The 24,879-nt window shown below is 36.7% G+C and overlaps 1 protein-coding gene across 3 annotated transcripts in view; it reads right to left on the bottom strand.

Moving 5' to 3' along the window:
- MYPN (myopalladin) overlaps nt 1–23,153 on the bottom strand; it is a 77,649-nt gene extending 54,496 nt beyond the window's left edge. Inside the window, exons 1-2 of one of the 3 annotated variants that reach the window (XM_060092350.1) lie at nt 20,018–20,216; nt 10,438–11,345 (exon numbers count right to left, since the gene is read on the bottom strand). In XM_060092350.1, the coding sequence (XP_059948333.1) occupies nt 10,438–11,339 (902 nt within the window). In that variant the 5' untranslated portion in view covers nt 11,340–11,345; nt 20,018–20,216. Of the gene's footprint in view, nt 1–1,142; nt 1,163–10,437; nt 11,346–20,017; nt 20,217–23,076 lie in introns of those variants that run through there. The other 2 variants (XM_060092355.1, XM_060092363.1) reach the window with 2 other exon arrangements.
- Nucleotides 23,154–24,879: the final 1,726 nt, after the last annotated feature.

The following is a 24,879-nucleotide window of genomic DNA, read 5'->3' on the forward strand; positions in this document are numbered from 1 at the left end:
AGTTGAACTAGGCACTTAATGCATGAAAGAACAGCTGACAAATTATGGTTATTCAGATTTGGGTATTCGGCAGACGTTTTCTCGAAAATGAAGGAAGTAAGCCTGTTGTTTCAAGTAAAAATAACTGATCCCATTTGTTGCCAATGAAAAAATTTGAGCTTTCAAGGAAAAATTAGAGTTTTGGAAAACTTGTATCTCCCATAGTGAGTTTAGGGCTTCCTAATACTTAAAGAGATTTTTAATGAAATCCATGATATTAACATATATGATTTTCTAAATATTATATAATAAAATATGTCAACATTTGGAAGATCTACATTACTCATTTTCCAAGTGACCAATGCGTGATGTTATCCATTCAAAGTTCAAGACAGACAAAGGGTTTTAGTACAGCAGGGTACAAAAGTTCATTGGTATGGTTTCAGATTTCATATTGCAACTAACCTTTAAGAAACTACTGCAGTTGAATTTTCATGTACTATCAAATCAGAATAGCCACATTATCTGAAAGGGCTATTCAAGTATTCCTCCTGCTTCCAGCTACATATCTGTACAATGCCAGATTTTTAAAGTTTACTGCAACCCAGACAACATATCACAGCAAACTAAGTGCAGAAGTAGATAGGACAATCTAGCTGTCTTCTATTATGCCAGACATTAATGAGGTTTGCAGAAAACGTGAAACAATGTCACTCTTCTCACTCAAATATTTTTTTGGGAAAATACAGTTACTTTTCATAAAATTATTTATATGAGCATGTTTATCACTGTTATTTTAAAATGAATAAGTAAGCAACTATTTAAAATGTTCCTCAGTTTTAATTTCTAATATGATAATTATAGATATAATTCACATAGACAGAACCTCTTTTATGTCTCAATAATTTTTTAGATTGTAAAGGGGTCCCGAGAACAAAAAGTTTGAGAACCACTGGCATATAATTTAGAAATCTGGAGGTGAATAAATAGGAAACTGCAAAAAGGGTTGAAAATCGTCCGTTTTTTAATATTATTTGACTTGTTAAGCAATGTACCTGTATTAATTTGATAAGACAAATATAAATATTTCAAAACAAACACCTTCCCTTATATAAACATTATAAGGTTATCTCATTTCTTTGGATAACATTTCTCTTCTTTACCAAAATGAGAGTGGAAACATCTCTGAGCAATTGGACAGCTGGAGGCGATAAGTGGAGTGATTCAAATGCCCAAACTCTCTGTCAGAAACATTTTTGTCCTTACTCAGATGGCCAGGATGGCTTCAGCCAGCCCCAAAGGACAGCTAGTAACCGCTGTCACTCTTACTTTAACACCATGACCCACTCAGAAATAACGCACCAGTCAGGCTGCCTACTGAAAAGAAATTAAAATTTACCCAGCTACTCTGAAGACTTTTGAGGGGAAGGAGGAAACATGCTCTCCTCAAACGTCTATCCATGTTAGGGAATGCTTTCATAGAAGTACCCTGCCCAGATGCATGTTTTTAGAACTCCAAATCTTCATGACACTTACAGAATGGCACTGGATGCCAGACATGATTCATGGTTCAGCAGAAATGAGTCAGTGATCTGGGGAAATGGGACAAGTCCAAATGATAAAGAAGGCTCCATCCTTAATGCACTAAGGCCAGCTTGCCAGACCTGCTGATTTGGCTAGCTACCAAGCCTGGGAATGAAGACACTGAAGAGACACACTTTTCAGATTTAACTGGACTTTTAAGCTACATATCACCATTCTGCTCTTAGGTTACTATTTTGTCTAAAATATGGTATGACTAAATATTATGACTCATTGTTTTAGCACATTAACAACTCCTAAACATAATTTGAATGTGTTATTGTGGCTCACCAGTAGTAATGCTCATTAAAAGAATGATTACTCAGAGCCTTCCGTTAACCCTGACCCAGCCTTTCCAACGTCCCTGTCCCACCTCCTACTACTCCCTCTCCTAATACCCTGTTTGTTTACTTCACAGAACCTACATATCACTTATAATTGTATGTTTACTTATAGGTTTATTTGTTTAATATCTCTCTCCCTTACTGGACAATAAACACCACAGGGCAGAGATTATCATGTTTGTTTGGTTTACTACTTGTTTATCTGTTTCCTAGCACAGTGTATGGCACAACATAGCTGTTCCAAAAAATGTTTGTTGTATGAATGTTAAGTGAATGAATTCAAATTAAGATTATTATAGCCTCTAGTCTGTTTCATTTTTATTTTTCAAGAAGGCTTGGGGACTAGATGCCTGATAATAAGTAAAGAATGTAAGCCCTGAAATAGCCAAAAGGTAGTTTATTTACTTACTGACACCTTCAGCTCTCTCCATGCATCAGAATGACTCTTCATATAGAGAGTGCGACTGGAGTATATAATAGTAGACATTTTCTAACAGGACTCAAAGTTATGTTGGATTTCATAACACAATTCAGTGTTTTATATGTCCTGTTTGACCACTACTGAGTTAACGAACTTAAGTTTTCATGTCCAATGGCTATATTTCACTCACAGGAGTGTGGGGTTACAGGTGGGATGGTTATGTCTATGCTTTAACTTTTATTAACATTTATTGAGTTCTTCCAGGTGGAAAATTCTTGTTACACTAGACTCAAACTATAAAAACCAAAACCATAAAGGAAACTTCACTTAATTTGATACTAAAGTTAAAAATATCTAATTATCAATAGATACCATAAAGGAAGATCAAATGGGGAGAGAATATTTTCATAACACACAATGTCATATGATTAGTTTCCTAATCATATTTTTTAAATTCTTACAAATCAATAAGAAAAGAACAAACTGGTAGAAAAACTAGTGAAAGATGTAAACAGACCCCTCATAGAAAATGAACCCTAAATGATCAATAAACATATTTAAAAGAATCTCAACCTCATTAGCAACTGTGAAAATGAAAATGAAAATCACAACAAGAAGCCTTCATACCTATTAGATTTGTAAAAATTAAAACAGCTGATAATATCCATATTGGCAACAATGTAGAACAACCAGAACACTTATGTAATGTTGGTCGGAATGTAAATTGAAACAATTCCTTTGGAAAATAATCTGGTGTTATTATAAAGTTGAAGTTGTACATGCTCTGCCAGCAATTCCATGCCTAGACATACTTGTGCACCAGGAGACTATGCTATAACATTTATAATAACATTGTTCCTATTAGGAAAATAACTGAAAACAACCCAAATGTACATCAGTGATACAATTCTCTCACCTTACGGTAAAATACTATGTAGCAATGAAAGTGAATGAATGAGAGTTACACGCAGCATCATGGGTATGCTTTTTAGAGAAAAAAAAATGCAAGTAGCAGAAGAATACGTACATTATAATTCCACTTACATAAGCATTTTATAACAGTAAAATTAAAAAAAATTTTTTAAACTCTTTATTATGGAAACTTACAAATGTACACAAAGTAGAGAGGCTGTATTATGAACCCCCACGCACGCATCACTGAGCTTCAACAAACGGCAGATGTGTTTCTTTTATACCTTCCTCTTTTCCCCACTTTGACTTATTTTAATGTAAATATAGGACTTTGTGTCGTTTCACCTGTAAATACTTCTGTACCAATATTGTTTAAAGACATAAGGATACGTTGTAAAATTATGAAGAAAAACTGTTAAGAAAAATTTAAAGAGAAAACACAAGATTTGGGCTAGTGGTTACCTCTGAGCAGGGAGGAAGGGACAGGATCAGGAAGACAGTGGATTTAAAAATGATAGTAAGGCAGCACACAGATATTTGTGCTATTATTCTTATAATATATCCATATTGTAGATATTCTTCAGTATCTATTCAAAATGCACTTGTAAAACAATTCAGAAAATTCCGTCTGGTGATCCTTTTCCACTTTGGGAGTATAGATGAGGAGGTTTAGAGATTGAATAGAGAAGGTTAATAGGCAAGTGACAGGGACTTCTACAGAATCCCTTGGAGGTCTTGACTTGTAGCCTCTGGAGTTGGTGGTGGTACAGAGGCTTTACCCAGCTCTTGCCTCAAAAACTTTTAAGGTGAAATGATAGTTAGCATTGTCCAAGAGGGAAGAGCAAGAAGAGAGGGCTGCATTGGAAACCGCCAACATTTCCAAAGTTTGTGAGGGCAGAGATGTGGGTTTTCCCATGGGCCAAGTGGACACCACAGAAGTTAGCTTGGTTTTCTATCTCAAAACAGATCTACCTCCAAGAACCACCTGCTAGGGTGAGTGACACCAACAGAAAGAGGCTGTGAGGGGTGTACTGTTGGAGTAGGGACTGAGGAGCAGGTGCTAAAGCATGAAGTAGAGATTATAGCATTCAGGTCAAGGAGCAGAGCAAGGGGCCAGCCCCCTGGGTGAGGAGGTCTCTGTGGAGATTGCAGAAGTTCTCAGCACAGAAACAAATGGCACTTCGTTAAAGCACAGATGTCTGGGCCTGCGCTCTAGAGATCCTAATTCAGTAGGTCCAACGTAGAACCTGCAAATTTGCATATCCACCAAGGCTCCAGGTGCTGCTGACCTGCTGGTCCAGGGACCCACTTGGAGTAGCTTGTTCTGGGAGGCTCTTGAAATCCAGCCTCTGTCCTCCCTCTCTGAACTTATCCCAAACCATTTCCTCCTCACTCTTTATGTTCTGGTGACATCAGTCCCTTCAGTGCCTTAAAGTTAACCACTGTCTCACTGCCTCAAATTTGTCATTCCCTCACCCTGCAACACTTTTCCCTAAATTCCGCTTTGCTGGCCTAACTCCTAGTCATCTTTTATGTCTCAGCTTAAATACCACTTTTTAGGAAAACCTTCCCCAACCCATTCACAAGGTTTGGTCCCTTGGCTTTATGCACCCTCCTTTATAACATTTATCACAATTGTAATTACATAATCACTGGAATTTTTGTCTGTGTTCTTTTCTAGATTCTAAGATCCATGAAGGCAGGGAATTTTCCTTGTTTGCTGCTTTAATCCTATTGCCTGGAACAGTACATGGCACATTAATAAACACTTAATATTTGTTGCATGAATGACTAAATGAAGGTATATAGATTTTCCCAAAAGGTTTAAGAAAATGCCCCTAAATAATGTAATGTTTTAAAATGTTTACATAATATTTTACATTACATATCATATATAATTATTTATAATATTTTAAAATGTCCCTATATTATTTAAAACATCCTTGGTCTTTTTTTTTTTGGTCATGCCACACGGCTTGTGAGATCTTAGCCAGTGCTGTTGACAGTGCAAGCGTGGAGTCCTAACCACTGGACAGCCAGGGAATTCCCAAGCATCCTTTGTCTTTACAGCTAATTTATTTCCTTTTTTATTTCCTCAGCAGCCACTTACAGGCAAATGTCCAGAAGTAGCAATAGCAAAAACTTAATAGCCAAAGCAGATATCAGCATCTATAAAAGGTAAATTTTTGCTGCTTCAGAGCGTTATGTACAAGCAAACATACTTAGTGTGACCCAGCTGTACATTCCTGGGAAAAGAATTTTGAGTCAGGATACAAAAAGGGATCAGGACCATTTGCTGTGAATTCCTGCAGACTCTTTCATCTGTGGGTAACGCATGAATGTATTTCAGCTCCTCCAATGAAGCTATGTTCAAGATTAACAAGCTTTCAAAAACAGCTAGCTTTAATGATACAGGATCCTACCCTTACAAAACAAAACAATTTCTTCCCAGTCAACTTGGAAATCAACAAATATAGGCAAAAAGGATTCTTCAGTTTGATAAACTAGGGTTATAAAAACATGGGTAGAATACTGAGAACACAAAGACGCACACACATACAAGGTTAGACCTCAGTTGCCAGGTATATGTATTACACTTTCTTGCAAAAATAGCAAAAAGGATACTTTTCTTTTTGACTGTGTTTTCCTTTATGGCAAACCAAAGTGTCTCATTATTTTAATGCATTTTTAAAGGCGTTCTCCAAATCAAAATCTGTGCTTCTGGGTTCTATTTAGATGCTTTAGGAATTTCAGTGGTGAGCAAGGTAGGACTGCATGCTCCCCTCCACCCCAACTCTCTTCAATCCCAGAAGCACTAATTTTATCTTTAGAAAGTGTGTGTGTGTTGCTATACAGCAGAAACGAACACAGTATTGTAAAGCAACTATACTCCAATAAAAATTTTTAAAAAAAGAAAAAAAAAGTGCATGTGTGTGTGAAGTATGTATTGGGGTAATGTAACAGATTTACTGTGGGGAGAAAAATGGGAGGAGGAATTACTGCCAAAAGAAGGTTGGAAAACCCTGGCGCAGTCTAGCACAGCTAGAAGTTAGTTCCAAGTGTTACCTGTATTTATAGTCCCTTTGTAATGCCAGAGATACTGTGTCCAAATTTCCCAGTGTCCAGGGCATTCCTTGGAATGTCTCCAGTTCCACTACCCTCTCATTTGACCTTCAATCCTGCATTTCTGACTGTCTACTGGATATGGTCCCTCCATCTCCTCAGACTCAAATCATCCACCTCCTCCAGTTTTTCAGACCTTGACAGTGACCCCAGAGTTCTCTCAGGTACCCAGCTTCAGACTCATCCTTCCTATCTAGTCGTTCACCAAGTTCGGCTTGGTTTCTTTTATTCTAAATATTGCTTTCTCACATCTTTTCTCTGCTTTCGCACTACCCCTACCCTGGTCTGATCAGAGCATCTGATGCCTGGAATACCCTTCACAGCTTCCTAAGTGGCCTCATGGCTCCATTCTTTTGGGGTCTAACTCATTCTTCCAGACTAACTCTCCTTAAATTCTCCCTTTCATCTTAGTACGTCCTTATACACAACCTTAAATGTTTTCCACTTGCTTTTGAAACCACTTCTGAACTATTTCTACTTTGCTTTCAAGGCTTTTCGAAATCATCTGGCTCCACTGTGTTCCAGTTAGTTCAGTCTCCTCACTGTCATCTAAAGATATTATTACTATTCCAGCATCTGTACTTTTATGTAAACATGTTGAGTTGACCTGGCCTAAAAGGACCTGTCCCTCTGCCTACTTCTTCTGTCTTTTCTCTCATCTTTCCTCACCTGTTATCCCATGTTCGTCACATAGCCAAGTACTTGCAGTTCCCTGAAAATGTTCGTCTCTAGGCCTTTCCCCTTGCTTTCCTCTTCCATCCTTAGTTTTCTCAACTAAAGTGGCACCTCCAGCGTTAATGCTTCCTTCATCCTGCTCTTCAGGCAAAATATCACATCTTCCTTTGAGCTGCCATTGCATCCTATACATACTTCTGTTACAGCCCTTATTACACAGTATTGCAATGTTTTGATTATATGTCTGTCTGATTCCTCTATTAGACTGTGAACTGCCCTCTTAGAAGAGTTTTAGACTTGGTTTCAAAACAAGGTCCCTGACCTCCAATAGCTCCCAATTGTTTTGTACCATCAATGAGTCACTTTAGTAACTCAATAGGTATTTGTTGAATGAATAAATGAGTTAAATTTCTACCTAACTTCTTACTCTTCAAGGTTCAACTAAAATCCCCTTATGTCTCTGAAGTCTTCTTTGACCTTTCTAGTCCTCCAGCCCTTCTCTGAAGTCTGATAGTCTTATGGTTGTCCTATAAAAATTAGGATGGGGCTTCCCTGGTGGCGCAGTGGTTGAGAGTCCGCCTGCCGATGCAGGGGACATGGGTTTGTGCCCCGGTCTGGGAGGATCCCACATGCCGCAGAGCGGCTGGGCCCGTGAGCCATGGCCGCTGAGCCTGCGCGTCCGGAGCCTGTGCTCCGCAACGGAAGAGGCCACAGCAGTGAGAGGCCCGCGTACCGCAAAAAAAAAAAAAAAAAAAAAAAAAAAAAAATTAGGATGATTTCTTTTTATTATCATTATTTTTTTATTGGAGTATAGTTGATTTACAATGTTGTGTTAGTTTCTCCTGTATAGCAAATTACTTGTACATATATCCACTCATTTTTAGATTCTTTTCCCATGTAGGTCATTACAGAGTACTGAGTACTGAGTAGAGTTAGGATGATTTCTTTAACTGGATTGCAAGTTCCTTGAGAGCAGGGACACATTTATACCCGTCTCTGTCATTGCACTGGTCACAGTGCTGAGTTTAGAGCAAAAGCTCAATACATACTTGCTTTGTGATTAGAGTTATATAAGTTCTGTACTTAGGAAAATAATGACAGCTAATAGTCTATTTGGAAAATCCTAAGTTTTTTCTTAATATGATTACTGTCATGAAATTCAGAAAATATTTAGTGAGTACATATTAATTTCCTGCCACCGAAACAGTGGTTGGGATACAGGCATGAATTCTATCACTGAAGAAATGCTCTCCAGGTAAAAACTAGTATTGCTACATGGAAGTTGTGTATATTTCTTTCACTTTTAAATTTGCAAATATCTAATTGGTTGACTAAATAGTTTCTGAGTGACCACCAGTTTACTTTGTTTTTCAAGGAATGGGTATTTTGTAATTCTTCCTGGGTAATTTTTCTCACGGGAGCACTGAAGTCTTTTTTGTATCTGAGATTGTCATGGTCGAGAATGGGGAGGATGAGTCTTGAATGATCTGGTCTAATTTTTTTGAAAGAGTCCAATCTATGACCAGAAACTAGTGGAATGGATAGGATTAATCTAAGTAAGTTGTATGTGTGCCGTAACTTGAGTGCTTACCAGCTTACTTAGACTGACCAGATGCCACTGAGTGGTATACATCGTGGTGCTATGATGACATCTTGCCAACATTACTGACCAGAGTTCCAGGGAGTGTCATCAGGCTTGCATAGAGTAGAAGGGTAGACACTGCCCTGTGTTGTGCAGTTCCAACCCTTTGCCACATCTTAGTCCAACTGTATCACTCCTGATTTAAATCTAAGTTGAGTTTCTTGTTTTCCTGTTTTTTTATGCATTAGTTTACTCATAACTTAGTGACTACTGTATTATGCATAACTACTGTAGGCTAGAAGCCATGCTTGGTGCTCAAGATCCAAAGGTAAAACAATAGAACCCCTGCCCTCAAGGAGGTCAGTTGGATAGCTAAATAGTAAAATGTATACGCCATTGTAGAAATAATATTTAATATTGCCTTATGTTGACTCTGAAAAGCAAAATTCAATATATGAATATGTTTTTATACTAAAATCCCTTTAACCAATAGGAATACATAATTAAAGATATTATTAATACTAGTGATATTACTACCCTATAATATGAATATTTTGCAAAAAGAAGATGAGGCCCTGCTTACATAACTAGAACAAATGTTAAATAGTATTCTAGTAGTAATTAGGTGGTTAGGGAAGCAAAGTAACTCTTATAGGACTCTAAATACCAGTAATTCTCTATAAAAGTAATATATTTCCAGCACATTATTCATATATTATTACATTATAATATAAGAGGTAGCAAATGTCACCTTGGGGGTTAAGGCTGGATCCAGATTTTGTGGGGCCTGAAGCTCATAAAAGTGTAAAGACCTCTTAAAAAAATAAAATAAAATTAGAACACAAAATTAGATGTAGCCTGTGCACATGAAGAGCCTTGAAGCTTAAGCTTTACTTACTTCACAGAAAAGCTGATGGTAGACACATAAAAGATGAATATCCTTTCTATTCATCAGTCATATTAGGGAAAGACTTTGGCATTAGGGAGAAGAGTGCTCATTAAGTGGATATCAAAAGTATTTAATAAATACATGTAAAATAAATCTTTAGATTGATCTTTGTCACAGCCTTATTCTACCTTTATTCTATCAGACTTTATTCTATTATTTGGTTTCTTTTTAATTAAAAAAATACCACAGGTATTCATTGAGTATAGGTCATAAATACTTTGTTTTTTAAGCTACAGGCTGTAGACCTGTGCTAATACGTGTTCATTAGCCACATGTGGTATTGGGCACTTGAAATGTGGCCAGTGCGTCTGAGGAACTGAATTTTTATTTGTGTTTAATTTTAATTAATTTAAATGTAAAAGCCGATACTCAGTTCAGTTCTTACAGAACTTTTAAGTATGTTTGGAACAACTTGGGTCTAACAATCTACTTTTTCAACTACATTTTTTTGAAATCTAAATGCACATTAAGTATTTCCTAGGAAAATTTAGCATCCAAACTGAGATGTGCTATAAGTGCAGAATTCACATTGAGTTTTGAAGCCCTGGTGACAAAAGGAATGTAAAATATCCTGCTAATAATTTTTATATGGATTACATGTTGAAATGGTAATATTTTTAATATATTGGTTAAATAATATATTTTTTAAAATTAATTTCACCCAGTTCTTTTGATTTTTAAGAAATGTGATGACTAGAAAATTTTAAATTGAATGTATGTCTAATATTACACTTCTATTAGACAGTGTTGCTTTAAACTCTGACTCAAAGGGAGTATATAATTTTTGAAACCACATACGTGACAGATAAAATGAGGAGGATCACAGTAGATGGAAAGTAATTACCAAACATTACTAATGGGATATTTTTACCTTACTTCAGGTGGTGGAATTCCTACCACTATGCAATCCAACTGTACTCTGGTTCCTTCTGGAACTTCTCTGCTCCGTAACTTTTGAGTGAACCGGGGAGGTTGCCCCAGAGGTTCTTCATAGTACAAAGACGAAGGAGAAGACCCTGGGGTGGTGTCTCCCCCATCTGCCTCACTGGCAGCCTGCTCAGCTTCGCGCCTCTTGGCTTCCTGCTGTTCAAGGGCATGGTTCACTTCATTATCCCTGGTATCTGCAGGGATAGGGATGGGAATAGAAGATCTTTCTCTTCTTTCTGATAGATCTGAGAAACTGGAGCTGTTTTCCTGCATAACTTTGCTTTGAGATTCCAACTTATTCTTGTGGTTTTTGCAGGCACGAGGTCTAATCCTTTTGGAGCTATGGGCTTTGAAAAGGGATGACAGCTCTTCAATGAAATCGGCAGCCTTATTTAAGAATACTTTTTTGGACTGGGTTTCAGAACTATACTGTGGCCTTTTTGCCTCCTGGAGGCTCTCTTTAGAGCTGGTAGGACTTCGAGAGTTATCCTGGCAGAAGTTAGGGTCAAAACTTGATTTGGGTGAGTGTTTCATCTGATCAGAAGAAAAACATCTTCTAGCTTGGGCTTCATCTGCTTTCTCCAAAGGGTCATGATTGATTGCCAGTCTTGCCAGATTGACACTTTCATCTAATTCTTCTTGGCTCAGAAAGGCTGAAAGATCTGGAAGGTCATCTTGGCCTCCTCCACCTTCAGCCGCTCCAGAAGGACTGCCAAAATGGAAAGAGTTGGAGGAAGGCTCTGCTCGACTCCTCTCATTGTTTCCCTGATGCCTAGTTTCAGCTAAATAGCTCTCTCTTAGAAGCTGAGATATGGAAGTAGAAGCTTCTAGGCTGTCGTCTTGCATGCTGTCACAAAATAACAATAATAACAAAAAGTTTGGATCATTTCTACAGAATAACAAGTCTGTGTTTATTACAGCATGATAGATGCTTAAGAACTTAAATCTGAAAATAAAAATTGCCTAGTTTTGATACTTTCACAAAATTTACTTTAAAGACTTAAAGGTTATTATTCTCATATTGTAAAATGGAGAGGGACTGAATGAGGTTTCCCTGAAATTGGAAATAAAAACATGGTGATTATCACTTTATTAAATTATTTAAATACAAGTTTAATTTTGAAAGCTATGCTATAACTATAGAGATATTAAATACAGTTTCTAAACATAATTTTGATAATATCTGTAAAGGGTTTTTAGTTTTAAAGTGCTTTCATACACAGAGAGTTTTCTCTCCATCCTCTCCCCCTTACTCTGAATGTAATAAAATAACAGAAATTAAAAGATGTTGACAATATAATCTCATCTAGTTACCGAAAATATAAACTTGACCTAGCTCATGAAAATAAATAATGCTTTTATTTTATGACTAGAGACAAGTTGTTTAAATTCAGTGTTGTTTTTAGGCTCAGTGTGCTCTGGAAAACTATAATGATTTAGCTTTTTCAAATAAGGTATAATTATTTTAATTTCTACAAAGGTGTGAGTTAGAGCCTAGGTTTTAAAAAAATCTCTTAAATTAACATTGGTGAAGAGGGGATATGGAAGACAGGGAAGTGGGGTGCAAGACAGGACACTTTTCACTGTATACCCTTTTCTTTTTTTTTTTTTTTCTTGCGGTATGCGGGCCTCTCACTGTTGTGGCCTCTCCCGTTGTGGAGCACAGGCTCCGGACGCGCAGGCTCAGTGGCCATGGCTCACGGGCCCAGCCGCTCCGCAGCATGTGGGATCTTCCCGGACCGGGGCACGAACCCGTGTCCCCTGCATCGGCAGGCGGACTCTCAACCACTGCACCACCAGGGAAGCCCTGTATACCCTTTTCTTAATTTTAAATAGTAATTATACGAGTATATTCTAATCAGTTATATATTAACATAAATTATATGGGTATATTTATTCAAAAATAAATAATTCGTAAAGTCTTATAAAAATAGTACAATAACTTTAGTTCAAAGCCCCTTGGACTAGAAATTTTGGTAATGCAAACTACTTTCATATTATTAATGTTATACCCATTTATTCACTCACACATTTACTACAAGGATAGCAAGCTTGTAACCCATAGGCTGTTACTCCTCTCTCTCCTCCTTAAGAGATGCAGCTAACTGATTACAGTATTCTTCCCATTGACCTTCACTTTTTTAACTCTCCAGTCCCTCAGCCACCACCAACCACTCAGAAATGGTAATGGAGATGAAGACTATCTGCCATTCTTGGCTACTGTGTGCCTTGTGCTTGGAAGATGGAGAGGAAAGTAATCTCCTAAGTATTTTCTGGCTTTAACATTCTATGACAAAAGTTATTTCAGCTAATATTTCTTCTTTCTTTTATATGACAGCTTCATATCATAAATAAAAGTATTTGTAATATCACAAAATATTACAAATAGGGCTTCCTAGGGACTGCCCTAGTTCTCAAACTTTTAGAGTGCTATCTAAAACTAACCTCTAAATTGACAAGGTAGGCAGTCACCTTGAGAGGACAATTAAAGATGGCTAAAAGGATCACCTACAGCAAAATGTTTTTTCATATGCTTCCATAGCCTGAGATTAACACTACTGGAGCCGCTTGTTTGGGTGAGCTTTATTGTGCCTTAAAAAAAGATTAATTGAAAATGCAATGGGGTTGGATGGACGCAAAGATTTATCTACAAAGATATTCATCATAGTATGGCTGATAATATTAAAAAATTGGAACCATGCCCAATTAGAAATTAGTTAAATTATGATATGCTCATTAAATAGAACTATATGGCTATTTTAAATTTTGAAGCACAGTGAATGATATACAAAATAGTATATGAAAATGTAATTGAGATCCCAGCTGAAAATTTGTCTCCTTGTGCATTAACTTTATAGAGGAACAGTTAAAGATATTGAAATAAGGTGCAAAATGCTATTTGAAAATGTAATTAATATTCTGATTGAAAATCCTTTCCATTTGTAAATCAACTATCCCATTAACCAAGTTTGAGTTTCTGTATATATTTAAATATGAGGGGGGAAATTCAGTGCTTTATAAAAATCAGGATGGTCTTTTCTCTATTAGTTAGACATTACTGTATATTGTGTTTTAATGTAACTTTGTCTCTAACTCTTCAAGATGGCTTTTATCTTGAGGCAACATGGAGTGAACATTGGCTTTGGAATCAGATAAATCTGTTTTCAAATTCTGGCTTCATCTCCTAGCAGTTGTGTGACTTTGAGAAAATTACTTAACTTCTTTGATCTTTGGATTCCTAGTCTGTAAAACATGGATAATGTCTATTTCCCAAGGGAGTGAGGATTAATAACATTATGATTGCAAATCTCGTAAAACAGGGCCAGCCACTATAATGAGCACTCAACTGATATTAGTAAAAAACAGTACATGGGTAAAGGTGATGTTAATGTTGAAGAACTTCCAAAAAGTTTATATGTATGGTGAAAATAGAGAAGAAAATACGCATAAAAGTAATCACTTCTCTCTACAACTATTTCTTTGTTGTTGTTTTTTAAAGAAAAGGAGCCAGTGGGACTACCCTGGCAGTCTAGTGGTTAAGACTCTGTGCTTCCACTACAGGGGGCACGGTTCGATCCTTGGTTGGGGAATTAAGATCTCACATGCCCTGCGGTGCGGCCAAAAAAAAAAAGGAGCCAGTTGAGGTGTAAATGTGTGCCTGTTCTGATGCTTATAGTCATGAGAAATTATTATAACAAAAATTTCAAGCATTCAAAATTAAGGATTTCTTTAATGTTTGAATGTAACAGTTGTTACCTAACACTTTGGAGTTAGATAGATCTGGTTCAAATCCTAGTTCTGACAGTTCCTAGCTGTATAAACTCAAGAAAGTTACTTAACCTCTGTAAGCCTCAGTTGGCTTGTTTGTAAAACAGGGGTAATAACAGTAGCTATTTCATAAGTTGAAGGGTGATTAATGTGCTTGGCATCTAGTAAATGTTCAATATATGGTAGTTACTATTATTTATTATTATTTAACAACTGTGGCCACATACCATACCATGATAAGAAGTAGAAGTAGAACTAATGATGTGACTTGATCCAAGGACACACTTTTTTTTTTTTTTTTTTGCTGTACGCGGGCCTCTCACTGCTGTGGCCCCTCCCGTTGCGGAGCACAGGCTCCGGACACACAGGCTCCGCGGCCATGGCTCGCGGGCCCAGCCGCTCCGCGGCATGTGGGATCCTCCGGGATCGGGGCACGAACCCGTGTCCCCTGCATCGGCAGGCGGACTCCCAACCACTGCGCCACCAGGGAGGCCCCCCAAGGACACACTTTGAAGAGAAACTGAACTTGAATTTGTAGTTAATTCAGCGTATCTGTATTCTATGAAATATGCATAGTCTCATGAACAAACTATGCTGCCTTCAGATCTTTGTACATATCCTCTTTGCTCAGGCTGCTCCCTTTCTCCACCTCTTTTCACTATCTTAGTGGGCCAAGTCGTATACAATCTTCAGTTCTTAGCTGAGAGTTGGCCCTGGGATTTCTTCTTTTTTCTGGGCTGGGTACCTCTCCAGTGTGGTGCCATAATTCACTGTCCTAACCCCCAAACACAGCACTTATTACAATACATATTTGCCTATTTACTTTTCTGTCTACCTTATTTTGTTTTGTACACCCTCATCTCTGTACACACACAGCGCACAGAAGGTGATCAGAAAATATCTGTTGAATTCTTTTGTTCATTAGAATTTCCTACTAAATCTTTGGTTGTTTATCTTTTTTTTAAAGTTTCAGGCTAAAGTAAGACAGATAAATAGAAATCATATTTACAAAGGGAACTTACAGACACAAAGAAAAAATATAAACTGGTAAAAGCAGTAATAACTTCAAAGTGACTTTCAAATAAAAATTTATTTATGGTGGATAAAATAACTGGAATTATGCTTTGTTTTTGTACCAGAAGGATCAAAGAACATCTGATTATAATAAAAAACCTGGGTTTGAATCCCAGCTCCAACACTAAATAACTTTGCTATTTTGAGCAAGTCACTTAATGCATCTGAATCTCAATTATCCTCATCTATCAAATGGTATAATAACAATTCCATCTCAGATGGTTCTCAGGTGGCAATGCCTGTGTAAATTGTTAAACTGATAAATATTACCTAAAATAGGAAATATGAAAATGTATTACCTTCTCTTTCAAGCATTAATTTTAAAACTATCTGTTATAAAAGTTATACTTTTAAAAAACCCAAGAGCTATTATGGATAACCCAGCTTTCATTTATTCATCCAATAAATATTAACTGAGCATTTACTATGTGCCAGGCACCCTTCTAGGCCCTGAGGATTCATCAGTGAACAAAAGACAAAGTCCTTGCCCTCATGGAGTTGACATTCTAGTAGGGAAGATATAAATGTTAAGAAGAAAAATAAAGTAGGGCAAGGGAATAGAGAATGATTAGGTAGAGAAGAAGGTGTGCTACTGATATTTTGGCTAGGAATGTCAGGCAAAGCTTCTCATGCAGTGGAGAAGTTAGTCATGTGACCATCTGGGAGGAAGAAGTAAGTGTCAAGGCCAAGGGAGGTGAATGTTTGGTGTGTCCAAGTCAAGCCCAGTGGGCCAGGAGGTGAGTGAGAAAGAAGAGTGGAAGGCTAGAGCATGTAAGATCTTTCAGACCATGGGAAAGACTCTGAGTTTTACTAAATGTGTGAATGGGAAACCATTTTAAAGTTTTTTGAAGCAGATTACATGGTTTTGAAAAAGTTCAATTGTGGCTGCTATGCAAAGAATGCAAGAGATGATGCTGGTTTGGATCAATGTGTAGTATTAGAGGAAGATGGCGAGAAATGGTCAGATTTGAGATATCTTTTGAAAATAGAGCCAATATGATTTGCTGATGGATTGAAAGTAGGGTACAAGAGAAAGACCAGAGTCAAGAATGACTCCAGTATTTATGGCCTAAGCAACTAGATGAGTGGTGGAATTATTTACTGGGATGAGGCAGGAGCAAGTTTTAGGAAGGGTTCTCTTAAACATTTCATTTGACAAATGTCAAAGTTCTCTTAGACATTTCAACTGGTGTGTTTAGGTGACATTGGACATTGCTTCCTTCTTTCTGCTTATTATAAATTGAAACAGATATTACACTGCTTTCAAACTAAGAATGAATAAATGCCATTGAAAACAGATTGTGCTTTTGATGAAATGGTCTTAGGTTTGAAATGAGGCAGTTAATGTGTCATCAAGACCAACTTTAGTAAATCATGTAAACTAATTTAGCCACATAGAATGCTTATTGAATGTTCTTCACTTTCTTTTGCTAAATATCTATATTTTTTCCCTACGAATTTTGCTGAAAAGAGGATCTGACCTAAGAACTTGCTGAAAATGTTAAGAGTCTTGTTTACAAAAACAAAACTTAATGCTGATACCTTTGGGCATATTTCTCAAGTCATGTTAACACTATTCTTCTGTAGGTTCTGAGAAGACCTTGTTGGAAATAACATGAGTTATAAACTCATCTTTTGGTTATAATATGAGCATTTAAATTGGGGCATTGACTGGAGAATTGGCAAAACCTAATATGAAGTAACTTGGATTAAAACATGAATACTGAAGTTTTCTGGCTATGAAATATTCTTAGATATTAAATGAGAAAACAAATCTGGTTTCTAGGGGAACACAAAAACTGTCTAATATTTAATAGTTATTTGGCTAGAGAGCTGGAATAGGAAAAGATAGACATCTTTAATTAACTCATCTCTAAACTGAGGAGCAGAACTACGCTGCTTACTTCATAGGTTTGTTTGTGAAGGAACTTTAGAAATGTAGAACACTATACAAATTTAAGGTAATCCTTTTCTGTAGGGGAGCACTAGTGTAAAGGATACCAAAACCAGAGCCCAAAGTTAGTATTTAATCTGAAATATAGCAAATAAATAGTATGGAAGTAAATTCTATGACCCTTAAAAAAGGTAATGAAGCCAAGTAAGATGGCTTCAGGAATCTAGGACCAAAAAAAGGGTTTGGTGGTAGTCACAAAAATGAGGTTTTATTTCACTCTCAATTCACCATTCATGATGAACTTAGCTCTTATACCGAAGTCCCAAATGAGAAAACTTTGTCAATCCCCATTAACTCAAAGATTCATTTTAAATAAGAAAAAAAATGTAAACATTTTCATCCTTCCTCGGCCTCTTAATATTTGGGTCCATTTTCTTTAGGTGTTTAAGGATTTGAAAAATGATAACTTCCCTAGTTGACACATTTGCTAGATTGGAAGAGGAGCAAGGACCCCAATTCGGCTTGTGATCTCAAGATCTAGTTCTAGTTCCAGCCCTTGGCGTGAAGGCTCTGCTGGGCCTCTCTCAGACCGTGGGGTGCATTGTGACTCCAAGTGGAGGGCTATGTAGCACACAGTCTATACAGAGCTTGTCAAGGTGACTCTAGTTATACATGAGCTGTAGGAACTCTTCAGTGACTGCAGGTAAATAGTCACACCAACTTTTGTGCCCACCAAAAATGTAACTGCTGAAAATATGTTCTTAAATTTCTTAACACACCATTTTGTCTGTACATGGGTTGTTCCCTTTAAGCAAAAGCCCAAGGCCTTAGCAGTTTTAAAAGCTCTTTGTCAGCTGTAAAGCACCATAAAAATTTAAGAAAATATTTCTGTGGTGTTTAATCCTTCTATATCTCTTAAGAGAAGGAAAGAGATAAGAAAATCTTTTCATGTTTTTGGCTTGTTATAGGCAATAACACCATGCTACAAGCAATGCCTTTGTCAAATCTCAATGTCAATGAGGAGACTAATTATTCTGGGGTTAGCAGTCTCATTCATCTTGTATTTTCAGGTTAATGAGCTGAGTTCATTACTCCTATTGCATCCAGGAGTTAACCTAAAAAATTTAGCTGTCACCTTTTCATGTACTAACATTAGTTCATTAAAGTCCTTTCACAGTGAAACCTAATTTACTTGTAGTCCCGTTTCTTCAAAAATAAGTTTGAAAAACCATCTCTATGAATTCCAAAACCCTGTTGGGATAAAAATTCATTCAATTTCTTGTGTCCGTGAATTGTGGTTCTGAGTCCATTCCATTGAATGTGTGCCTTTGTAAGCTAGAAACTATATTCTATTATACAATAGATGTATTAGAGTCTGTAGTAGAGTCTGTATTCTAAATTATACACATATGGAACACTGGCGCTTTAATACGTTGTTAGGAGTTCCAATAGCATTAGCCATATTCTACAAGTGGGAATAGAGACAAACCTCCAGAATTTGGATAATGTCCAACTGTTTGTTTCATACTCCATTATTATAAGATTCTGTAATGTTTATAATTTTGTGTCCCGACAAAGTAAGTATAGTGTGCATATATTTCAGATTTCATGGGATGGCCTTGATTTTAAATATTTTGATTATTGTCAAATGGTGCATCAGACAGCATATCTTAATTTTTGTTTAAAAATATGTTTATTATAGCTAGAAAATAGCTATTATTTTATTTATTATTTATTTATTTATTATAGCTATTATTTCCTAGAAAAGGATTATATGGATTTTATGTGAAGTTAAGAGTTATTAAGGAGAGACTAAAAAGTTAAAATAATTTTTAAATTTAGAGCTTGTAGAATTCATTTCATCATTACCAATGTGAAAGTAGTTGAATAATAATTTTTTGAGAAAGGAAACTGGTTAGCTGTTTTGCTTCTTTCAAACTGATCAATGCTAGTATCTTTAACAAGTATGAGTAAAAAAATCTGTTGATAAGATAATAAAATTTCTTAGCACCCTTACTGTAATGTTCACTTTTTGGGAATGGAAATACAGATTAACTCATGTTTTCTTTATCTTTGTTTATACGGTTATTAAAATATAATTCAAGTTGTGCATCTAATTACTGCTAATAGTGCAATGTACCAAGCCAAACACTTGCCACTGACTGTCAAGTGTCTTTCTGATGCAGCTGAAAAGGGAGGGAGGGAGGGAGAGAGAGAGAGAGGGGGAGAGAAAGAGAGAGAGGGGGAGAGAAAGGAGAAAGAAAGAGCAATGTCCTTTGAGCAAGACTTGCTGCAGCTGTTGTGTACATTAATCCAGGGAGCAGATCTCCCAACACTAAATATAGCAAGCATATCCTTTTACATGATAAAAAAGATGTTAAATGAAAGTCTTTAACTATGGAGTCATATTATTTTAGATTTGATTTCCTTTTAAAAGGAAATAGGTATTGCACACATATTCTCTATGCAAACACCGTAATTTTAATAAATGAATGTATGGAAAATGCCAATGATAATACACATGTCACGACTTCCTCTGTTAAGATATTTTCCTTTAGGACCCGAGTAGGCTGTGATCTCTGAGGGTCTCATCAATCCCCTTCAAAATTTGACCACATAGAAAACTTTATTTTTCATGTAATTTTGTGTCCCATCATACGTAATTAAAAAGTTATCCTCGGTTTCACTCTAAGCAACAGTAATTAGGTCTCGCAAATATCCCTTTCCCATTGTCAGTTTCTTGTTATCAAAACATACTTGAGAACTTAAATCTGGATATTACCTTTCTTTTTTTAGTTGACCCAGATGAGGATGTCCAAACCAAGCACTCCACCGTGATGATAATTATCCAAGGAGAACTTTTAGATGAAAGCACAGGAGAAAAAGAAAATTCTTCACACCCTTGGAAATGGAGAGTAGCCGTCCATAGAGTGAGGAGTTAACCTTAGGTTCAGTGAAGATGGCTGTTAGAAGCTGGACAACCTGTCACCACCGGAGCCAGAGCATTTGTTAGCTCACAGGTCCCAAGTTATTTTGAGCTGTATAAACCATGTGCCTGTGAAACATTCCACCTGATTGGATAGGAGAAAACTGAGCAAAGGGATTCCACAGCAGGACAGCACCTATGGGAGGTGGGGGTCAGTCAGTTTTCCTACCTATAGAATTTCACTTACAGCTAGAGGCCTAAGTTGTTTATTGATTTATGTTTGGAATTAGTACTAAATTCATTATAACACATTCCATCTGTCAAATAAAATGGCATTATTTTTTGAAATATATCAAAATTCTTAATTTTTAAGAGAATTAACTTTATTTTTTTTAATAATTAATTTTTATTGGAGTATAGCTGCTTTACAATGCTGTGTTAGTTTCTACTGTACAGCAAAGTGCATCAGCCATACATATACATATATCCCCTCTTTTTTGGATTTCCTTCCCATTTAGGTCACCACAGAGCACTGAGTAGAGTTCCCTGAACTACATAGAAGGTAAGAGAATTAACTCTAATTCATGGGAAATTTACTCTCATTTAACCACTGATACATTTTAGGAAATTTGGCTATGAAAAGCCAGTATGAAAGTGAGGTCCAACATTTTGGACCTCAAACCCCAAAGCTGAGAGGTTTTTTTTTTTTTTTTTTTAACTGTTTGTCCAAAGGCTTAGCAAAAGCAGAGAAGATAACTAACATTAAAAGTTGTTAGCTAGAGATCACAGAAAAAATGGAGAGGAAAAAGCCATCAGTCTGAGAATAAACCCAGTAACAGATTAGTTTGAACAAACTTTTTCAGAAAAAAACCTAATCAGATACTGTTTAAAAGTCAAAATTACTATATAATGTAACACATTACAACTCCTATTCATTTTTTAGTACCTGGAATAACTTTTTTTGTATATTATTTTGAAAAAGTCTATGCCAGATTTCTTCTTTTACAAGCATTGCCGAACAATAAAAGAGAATCCTTAGCCAAACCAACATCTGCTCAAAAACCTACTTTGTCAAAGTATAGGCTCTTTGATATTAATTTCATATATTTTCAGAATATGAATTTGGAAAAAAAAAGTTAACCCCATTATTTCAGTCTTGGTAGAAGCCTGGGTTTTGAAAATTCAGATAAATGCCATTGGTTTTTTTTTTTTTTTTAAGGGTCATTCTTAGATTTGGGTAGCATAAAATACATTGATTTAAATCTACCTTTCTTAATTAAATCACACAATACTTGTAGAATTTCTTCCCATTCATTCAACAAATATTTATCTAATGCCTACTGTGTGCCAGGTACTGGGTATAAAGCAGTGCACAAAATATACCAGAATTCCTGCCTTCATGGCATTTACTAAGAGATCTTTTTACCTTTTTCAGTCACCTTGAGACTCCCTATAGTATATTGAATAGATATAAAATTTGTTTATTATGATCAAATCAGAAGCTTCACTATACCTTTTGTTAAGGAACTTTGAGTTTACACAGGCAAAATGAAAAAGACTATTGAGGAAAACTTTAAAATAATCCAGACTGAAAGCACTATTACTGAGGAGGGAAGAGGGCACAAGAATAACTGAGTTATATGGATAGGTTACTTTCATTACTGCATTAATCTAGATCTTTAGTGTACAGGGTTGTTTGCTCTCTTATCTGTGCTGAAATTAACCTCAAGACTACTTAATTGTGTTTCTGCATTTTCTATTTAGGTAGGTCCTCCAACGATTTCTTTTTATTTAAAGAGAGGATCTTCCACCACTATCCCTTTCAGATCTTGATGCATAATGAATATAAGTGCTGCTAAGTCTTGAGTCAGGACAGGAAAAAGTAAAACCTCCATTTCATTTAGCACAAAGATGTGCTACAATTTGATTTTCCAAAGGGAAATGTCTGCACACACTGTAAGTGAACATATTTCTGCTTCCTTGCAAACTGTTCCATGATAAGCCTGGTATCCTACCTTTCACTCAAGTATAGAACACTGAGGTGGAAGGAGACCCATACTGAAAGATAAACTAGAGTTGGTTGGGCAGTGGAATTAAGAATCAATAGGAAGAATTAAAATCAGTTTAAAATGCCAAAAAAAAAAAAAGTTACGGCAAAAAGAGTCAAAGAATTTCTGAATAGCAGTAATCTTTCTTTCATTTTTACTGTAACATTTTCAAATACAGATAGTGTACAAAATTTTTTGAGCTCTTTGAAAAAAAAGGTGCATATAAATATTTTAAATAAATAATATTCAGCAACTGTGGATACCTTGCTTACAGTATATCAACCTTGTATTCTAGATTCTAGTTTTTTTGTTTTGTTTTGTTTTGTTTTTTTGCTGTACGCGGGCCTCTCACTGTTGTGGCCTCTCCTGTTGCAGAGCACAGGCTCCGGACGCACAGGCTCAGCAGCCATGGCTCATGGGCCCAGCCGCTCCGCGGCATGTGGGATCTTCCCGGACTGGGGCACGAACCCGTGTCCCCTGCATCGGCAGGTGGACTCTCAACCACTGTGCCACCAGGGAAGCCCTAGATTCTAGTTTTTTAAAATTGGTTTCTGCTCCCAAGTAATGTAGCCCCTACCCTGCATATCATCTTAGTAATTGTATAAACATTACACCACAAACCTCCTAGTTTAGATTTTACCAGAGTTTACTGGTACAAAGAATACTTTTTAAAACTTAAAAAATATATCCAACATAGTTAAAAACAAATTTCATAAGTGACAAGTAAACACAAGTTTACGTGTCTTAAGCCTTCCCCATAAAGTTGAGTGGCCCATCTAACACATGTGTTTATTGTGGTTTGAACATGATCTTGTGCTTGCCTTCAGCTGTTTTCTTAATTCAGTCACTCAGTTATAGAAACAGTTTACTCACATTGAGGTGATCCACAGGAATGCCAAGGAATCTGGAAGATCTATGACAGAGGAAGTCTTCACTTGGAGGATAAGCATGTGAGAATTTCTGTGCTAGTAGATTCATATAAAATTTTTGTATTTTTCCAGATTGCTTTAGATTTTTATTCTTTAAAAGAAATTTCTGACATATACCAAATTTTCAATGAGTTTTGCTTAAAGTTTATAGATTTATATTGAGGTATTCCCCTCAAGTATCAGATGAAAAAACAACAATCCTCTATATCTTATTTTTTAAAGAATAGAGACTTGTATTATTTTCTAACCTTTGCTAATGAGAATAACACAGCAGAGGCAAGTTCTTGACCATCCAAAACAATGTATGTATGGTGGATTATAGAGGGTCTTAAACAAACCCCATGATACACTGTAATTGAGAACTACAATTAAATCCTTAAGAAATGTCTTTTTCATGTCAACGGTACTGAAAACACTTGCTTAAAACTAAAACTAAAAAAACTTAAAAAGCTATAAGTTCAAAACCTATTTAGTTTTAAAAACTAAAAACATTTTAAAAAACTATAAACAGAATACTTATTATCCTGAAAAGTAAATTTGTGATTACCTGTCCCTGGAGAAGGACCGTTCCTGTATCAATCAACCAGGATCATCCAAAGCCCAAATCTCACTGCCTAACTTGTGTCAGCCACAAAAGTAGCATGAAGGAAATGTGATACTGCCCCGCCAGAGTAATGAAGGGTATTTACAGGGTTCCGTGGCAGATCCAGGGACCGTCATTTAGAACAGATTGCTCTTTTGGATCAACTTTAATAACTCAGTCTGCACGATGTCCTTAACCTGGATGGATGGTGTGGGTGGATAATGACTAAGATGACTAAGGAAACAGACTTTATTGATTTCTCCTTTGATGAGATGAAAAGGATAATAAACATGAAATTTTAAAGAATAAAAGGTAAGGAATGCACAACATATCCATGCGGAGGATGCATGTGACACGTGTAAACATCTTTACCTGATACAAAACTGAGAGTATGGTTGATACATTTATTAAAGTAATTATGGGAAAATAATCAGTTATTATAACACGTAATGTGTGCTCCCCCAGTTTTGGGGTAGATTAAAGCTTTACTATGTGGTTTTCATGAAAGCACTGTAAGGCTTCCTTTACTTGTGCTTTTTTTTTTTTTTTTTTTTTTTTTTTTTTTTTTTTTTGCTGTATGCAGGCCTCTCACTGTTGTGGCCTCCCCCGTTGCGGAGCACAGGCTCCGGACGCGCAGGCTCAGCGGCCATGGCTCACGGGCCCAGCCGCTCCGCGGCATATGGGATCCTCCCAGACCGGGGCACGAACCCGTATCCCCTGCATCGGCAGGCGGACTCCCAACCACTTGCGCCACCAGGGAGGCCCTACTTGTGCTTTTGATATGGAGGACATATCAAAGTTTACACTTGTTTTTTTTTTTTTTTTTTTTTTTGTGGTACGCGGGCCTCTCACTGTTGTGGCCTCTCCTGTTGCGGAGCAAGGCTCCGGACGCGCAGGCTCAGCGGCCATGGCTCATGGGCCCAGCCGCTCCATGGCATGTGGGATCTTCCGGGACCGGGGTCCGAACCCGTGTCCCCTGCATCGGCAGGCAGACTCTCAACCAGTGCGCCACCAGGGAAGCCCCAAAGTTTACACTTTTTAGGAAGTATTATTTCTAAGAAGAAAATCTGTTCCCAGAGTTTTTTTTAAAAAGAGCATCTATGATTAACTGAAGAAATCCAGGACAATTAGTATCAGGCATATAATCCTGAGGTCTACAATTGA

This window comes from Mesoplodon densirostris, chromosome 1 (assembly GCF_025265405.1).
Source record: "Mesoplodon densirostris isolate mMesDen1 chromosome 1, mMesDen1 primary haplotype, whole genome shotgun sequence".
NCBI classification, from domain to species: domain Eukaryota; kingdom Metazoa; phylum Chordata; class Mammalia; order Artiodactyla; family Ziphiidae; genus Mesoplodon; species Mesoplodon densirostris.